Below are 6,023 nucleotides of genomic sequence, written 5' to 3'. Positions count from 1 at the left end.
GCAGGGCACGCCATGGGCCACCCCTACCGCGCCTCCACCTGTAAAACACCACCTCACCTACGCCGCTGGCACGGTGACCGGCCCGACGCTTGAGCAAAAAGCCAAGGCCAAGGGCACGGAGGGGCGGGGGTAAAAAGCATCTCTCACCGCCTCGGAACCCGCATAGAAATATACCGCGGCTGGCAGGAGGCACTCCTACCGTGTCCAGTCTGCTTCCTCTATTTTAACGCCCCCCGAGTCCAGTCCACCGCCCATTCTTCACCGCCCCACAAAACCAATAGCCTTGCTCCTTCCCTCTCCCCGCCTCTCCCTCCCTCGAGAAGCGAAACAAATCTCGCTCGCTCGCATCGAGGAGTTTGCTACTCATCATCGTTCTGAGCATGGACATGGACGCCGCGCATGGCCACTACCCGTGGCTCAACTTCTCCCTCGCTCACCACTGTGAGTACTACTACTCAACTACTCCGCCACTATTAGCCTCGATCGATCTCCTTCCTCTCTTGCTCAGTTACCTTCTTGTGGTCGTCGGTCTGCCGATATCGATCCATCCGCCCGTTGTGCTGATGCGTATGTGTGTGCATGTGCAGGTGAGATGGAGGAGGAGGAGCGGGGAGCGGCCGCCGAGCTGGCCGCCATCGCCGGGGCCGGGCCGCCGCCCAAGCTCGAGGACTTCCTCGGGGGCGGCGCCAACGGCAACCACAACGGGAGGAATAATAGTGACGCCGGTAGCGGCGACCAGGTTGTGTCTGCAGCGACCGCCGAGATGTACGACTCGGAGCTCAAGTTCTTGGCCGCCGGATTCCTGAGCGGCGCTACTGGAACCACGGCACCCACTATCTCCCCGGCGGCCGCTCCTCAGGAGCAGGCCGACCCGAAGATGCCGGTCCCGGCGCCGGAGCAGAAGAAGGCCGTCGACTCCTTCGGCCAGAGGACCTCCATCTACCGTGGCGTCACGCGGTAAGCCAGCTCTATGCATGGCGGTGGTCGATCGATTCATCCATCCATCTAGCTAGTATTTGCCCAAGAAATCTATACAAAATGGTCCCCTGTTTGGGTCCTCGAGCTCTGTAGTCTGTACTGCTTGCATGCAAATACCTGGTCGATATTCGTCTAGATGCACATATGGCACACAGATTACCCAGTAACCGCATCGAAAAAAAAATTGATAGAACTAATTAAGCTGTTCATTCGGTGTAAGAAGCTGTTCTGAACAAGGTGTTCTTTTCCTATGCTCGATCAAGTTTCGGCCTGCGCATCTGATTTTACTCTCCATTTTGGGTGATTTTTAGGCACCGTTGGACGGGTAGATACGAGGCGCATCTGTGGGACAACAGCTGCCGGCGTGAAGGCCAGAGCCGCAAGGGCCGCCAAGGTGACCACACGTTACTACTCTTGTGCTTACCATGCACATACTTCTGCTAATGATCAAATGCACTCATCATTTTGCTGCCGCTAACTTGTGCTTCTTGATGTTCTTGACATGTCAAACTTGATAGTTCCTCCTTCATGGCTGTTATTTCTGGTGTCTTCTCCCTCCAGTCTACCTCGGTAAGAAACGAGAGCCTTCCAGTTCTTGCATTTAAAAAGTGTATCTGTGTGGGTGATGCTAAAGTGTTGGTGCTGCATGGAACAGGTGGCTATGATAAGGAGGAGAAGGCGGCAAGGGCGTACGATCTCGCCGCGCTGAAGTACTGGGGGTCTAGCACCACCACCAACTTCCCGGTAAGATGCTAGATAGATTGCATGATTGCAAAAACTCCTGGATATATGCAAGAATGTGCAGCAAAGCATGGGCATATCTATCGATGTGCTGGCCGGATGTGTATCTTTATGCGGCAAGTGTTCTTTTCTAGGTTGCCGACTATGAAAAGGAGGTGGAGGAGATGAAGCACATGACACGCCAGGAGTTTGTAGCTTCACTTAGGAGGTACATACATACATACATATAGGCCACTAATCATGACCACTTCTAGTCTTCTGATGTTGCACTTGCATTGTGTGCATGCTTATGCATGGACATTCCATATATGCATGTTTCATCACTTATAATTGAGCATTTCTATGCTATTCAAGTGAATTTGACGAGTAAAAAACATGTAATTAATCTGGTGCAGGAAGAGCAGTGGATTCTCTCGTGGCGCTTCCATATACAGGGGTGTCACAAGGTTCATATTCTCCTCCATGATTTGCGTGTATGTTAACCATATTTGCCGTCTTGCATGTGGTGTCATCTAAAAATGTTTGTTTTGCATTCTACCATCTAGACATCACCAGCATGGTCGATGGCAGGCGAGGATCGGACGGGTTGCTGGCAACAAGGATCTATACCTCGGAACATTCAGTAAGTATATACGTCCTCGTACAAAAACTCTATTTCCTGTACTTAGTTGGATGAAGATAATGCATGTTCGTCTACTTTCTCGCACTGCAACCATTGGTTACTAAACCAGGACATCTCGTCTTCTTTTTTTACGAAACCAGGATATATCTTTGCTAGTAGCTTACATTATCTCTTTTGTTCCCAAAAGGAGAACGAGATATGTGGCTAAATTAACCAAGAGTTAAGTGAGAGTACAATCTTGTCTTAACTTAGTTGGCTAATGAAATCTCAAGTAGGAGGGGAGCACGTGTTAGCCCTCCCCTCGAAGCGGGCATTAGTCGCATCTTTCCATTAACAACCACATTACAATAATCTTGCCGTGCACGTAGGTTCATCTTAATTTACAGTCTGTTCGTACAGGTCTTGTAGCTAGATTCGTCGACATATTTTTTATCGAGGTCAAAAACCATCCAGTTTGACCAGATGCACCCATGGACCACGTGTATCTACAGGCATGGACGCCCACATTTGATTCCCATTTGTCATCTTTTATCATGGTTTTGGGGCTTTGGAAAAAGAAGAAACCGTGGCCATGCATGCATGCCTCTGATGTGTATGTAATGCTCAGATGGGAGCCTGAGCACTTTCTTCCTGCACTGCATGTAGCAACCTGTATTTAGAACTTGGAATATAGTTGCTGTTTTCACGGCCAGCTTTCCACAAAGCGACTGACCGGTGATTATATTAGGAGTGTACGTTACTGAGACGGTCATTATTGCACTCGGTTTAAGTAAGCTCATTGCACTCATGGGCTTGTCAGTAGTTGCAGCTAATTAGTCAAAAGTCTTGATGGTACAACGTGCATTGCTGTCTAGGAGCTGGAAATCCATGGGCATTCTTCTGCATACTTTGTCTAGCACTCTAGCTATGTCCTTGTACCGTATGTTTCATATGTGTGTTTATTTTCAAGTGAAATGTTTCATGCATGTGTTATCTTCTTTTTTGTGGTAGTGACAAATGTATGTATGTTGATTTTACTGCAAAATATTAAGAATGCCACTTGCTCTCAAGCAACTGAGATTTTGAGAAAATCTAACAACTGAGATTCTGTTTACGTAGGCACGGAGGAGGAAGCCGCGGAGGCCTACGACATCGCGGCGATCAAGTTCCGGGGCCTGAACGCCGTGACCAACTTCGAGATCGGGCGGTACAACGTGGAGAGCATCATCAGCAGCAACCTCCCGATCGGCAACATGTCCGGCGGCGCAGGCCGGGGCAGCAAGGCCCTGGAGTCCAGCTCTCCGGAAGCCGCCGCATTGCCCGTGGAAGCGCCGCACTCGCTGGCGTTCACGGCGCTGCCGATGAAGTACGACCAGCAGCAGCAGGACTACCTGTCGTTCCTGGCCCTGCAGCACCACCAGCAGGGCAACCTGCAGGGGCTCGGCTACGGGCTCTACAGCTCCGGCGTCAACCTCGACTTCGCCAACGCCGGCGGCGCTATGGCGCCTCACTGCTACGGCAGCAACGGCGTCGACTTGCATCTTCAGCAACACGATCAGCAGCAGCAGGAGGGGGAGGGGCAGCAGCAGCAGCAGCATGATCATCAGTCCATGGGGTTCGGCGCGTCGACGCCCATGGCGGCTTTCAGCAGCGGCGGGGCCTACGAAAGCTCGGTGACGGCAGGGTCCTTTGGATACTACCCAAATGTGGCAGCCTTTCAGACGCCGATCTTTGGAATGGAATGATTCGGGGCGGTGGAGGATGAAGGTGGCCCTGGCCCTGATGGATGCGATGTGATGAGATCAAGACTGACATAGTTCTCAGAAGCCACACAACACAACAAAGAGGTAAAAGAGGAGGTGGGGGGTAGGGTAGGGCATGATGGCATGGTGCAAACATAGGAAGCAGCATGCATGGACGAGACGCTGACAGGTCAGACGCAGGGTAGAAGACGACCGCTGTGCTAACAACAAAATGGGTCTCAACGCAAGCAAGCAAGCAAGCAAGCTGGGTAGCTTTTATTTTAGAGAGTCTCTTTTAGTCTCTGTTTTCTGAAGTTTCTTTTCCCTTTCGTAGCTTTGGCCACTATGCTTTTGTGATGGCTGGCTGGGCTTTGTTGTTTGTTTGCTGCCCTCCTACTGACATGATTCTGCTGGAGCCATCATAGTTTAGCCAGCCAGCCCTGTAGGATGGAAGCAGAGCAGCGACATCTTTTGTAGCTTTGCTCTTTTGCGCCTTTTTTTTTCTAGGTCGATCGCTTTAAATTAGGGGTAGTGCCCCCCCTGCATGTACTCCTGGGCCGGCATGGTCGCTCCAGGGTTAGTCAGAGATGATATATATAAATTCCAAGGTTCTTGTTTACAGTCACTCAATGGAGTAGTACCATTGTATCCGTAACCATGGTCGTGCACTCAACACACAGACGCATTTTCGTCCTTGAGGCTGGCCTGCCGTGTTTTTTCAAACAAGATACAAACATCAAACATCTTATATAGTTTCACAATCAAACAAATATATCATAGTTTACAACCAAACAAATATATCATAGTTAACAAATATATCATAGTTTATTCATAGTTTACAAGCCAAATAAATATATTATAGTTTACAAGCCAAATAAAATTTAAATTGCCTCAAATACATTTAAAAAGATACATCTATTAGCTGCCAACGTGAATCCACATATGTTCAACCAAATTATTTTGCAGCTGAATGTGAGTTTCGCAATCACGCATTTGATGTTTAAAATGGATGAACTGTGCCAACATTGTCGCTCCTCCATGCTAGACACAATATTGTCACCCTGAAACTGAAACCCTTGGTCATAGAAACTGAAACTCTACGATTATATTATGCATGATCACACAATCAGTCATCAACTCCCACAACTTCTTGATGCTTCAAGTTATAGTAGGATACTGAACGATGCCCCATCGAGATTGCAGAACAACAAAGGCACGCTGCACATCCATCCTAGCATTCTCTTGCTCTTGGGTAAATCTCTTCCTCTTCTCTCCTACAGGGTTGGAGATTGTCTTCACAAGAGTTGTCCACTGAGGATAGATACCGTCAGCTAGGTAGTATTCTTTATTGTAGTTGTGGCCATCGATGTTAACATTGACCTCCGGGCAGTTGCCTTCAGCAAGCATTGCAAACACCGGAGAGCGTTGAAGCACGTTGATATCATTGTGAGGTCCGGCCATGCCGAAGAAAGAGTGCCAAATCCAGAGATTTTGTGATGCCACGACCTTGAGTATGACGGTGCAAACTTTCACATGGCCCCTATACTGCCCCTGCCATGCAAAAGGGCAGTTCCTCCACTCCGAGTGCATACAATCTCTACTACCAAGCATCCCCGGAAAGCTCCTGCTCGCATTCATCGCCAACAAGCGGGCTGTATCTACAGCATTTGGCTCTCTCAACTACTCAGGGCCAAACACTGCTATCACAGCCTTACAGAACCTATACATGGACTCTAGGCACGTGGATTCGCTCATACGAACATACTCATCAATGAGATCACCGGGAACTCCGTATGCAAGCATCTGAATAGCCGCAGTGCATTTCTGATAAGTGGAGAAGCCAATCTTTCCAAGGGCATCCTCCTTGCACTCGAAATACTTATTGTATGCCACCACCCCCTCCCAGATACCGTTGAAAACATGCCTAGCCATACAGAAACGACGCCAGAATAGGTGATGTT

General features: G+C 49.1%; 1 protein-coding gene across 1 annotated transcript; it reads left to right on the top strand.

The window, feature by feature from the left end:
• The first annotated feature begins 213 nt into the window (after positions 1–213).
• Positions 214–4,707, top strand: LOC123054882 (AP2-like ethylene-responsive transcription factor AIL5). Its single transcript, XM_044478757.1, has 9 exons — positions 214–441; positions 588–957; positions 1,290–1,372; positions 1,540–1,548; positions 1,634–1,722; positions 1,854–1,927; positions 2,115–2,165; positions 2,265–2,341; positions 3,440–4,707. Exons 1-9 carry the CDS (start codon positions 381–383, stop codon positions 4,063–4,065), a joined length of 1,440 nt encoding a protein of 479 aa, XP_044334692.1. The 5' UTR covers positions 214–380; the 3' UTR covers positions 4,066–4,707.
• The last annotated feature ends 1,316 nt before the right edge of the window (positions 4,708–6,023 follow it).

The sequence above is a fragment of the Triticum aestivum genome, chromosome 2D, assembly GCF_018294505.1.
Source record: "Triticum aestivum cultivar Chinese Spring chromosome 2D, IWGSC CS RefSeq v2.1, whole genome shotgun sequence".
Lineage (NCBI taxonomy): Eukaryota > Viridiplantae > Streptophyta > Magnoliopsida > Poales > Poaceae > Triticum > Triticum aestivum.
Note: the sequence above shows the minus strand (reverse complement) of the source record. Positions and strands in the feature narration are given on the sequence as shown.

Excerpts from the sequence above, each read along its gene's own strand:
- LOC123054882 (XM_044478757.1), top strand. The coding sequence starts at position 381 with ATGGACATGGACGCCGCGCATGGCCACTACCCGTGGCTCAACTTCTCC. Across the intron at positions 1,928-2,114 it reads TTTGTAGCTTCACTTAGGAG|GAAGAGCAGTGGATTCTCTC; the intron begins GTACATACATAC and ends AATCTGGTGCAG. Across the intron at positions 2,342-3,439 it reads TCTATACCTCGGAACATTCA|GCACGGAGGAGGAAGCCGCG; the intron begins GTAAGTATATAC and ends CTGTTTACGTAG.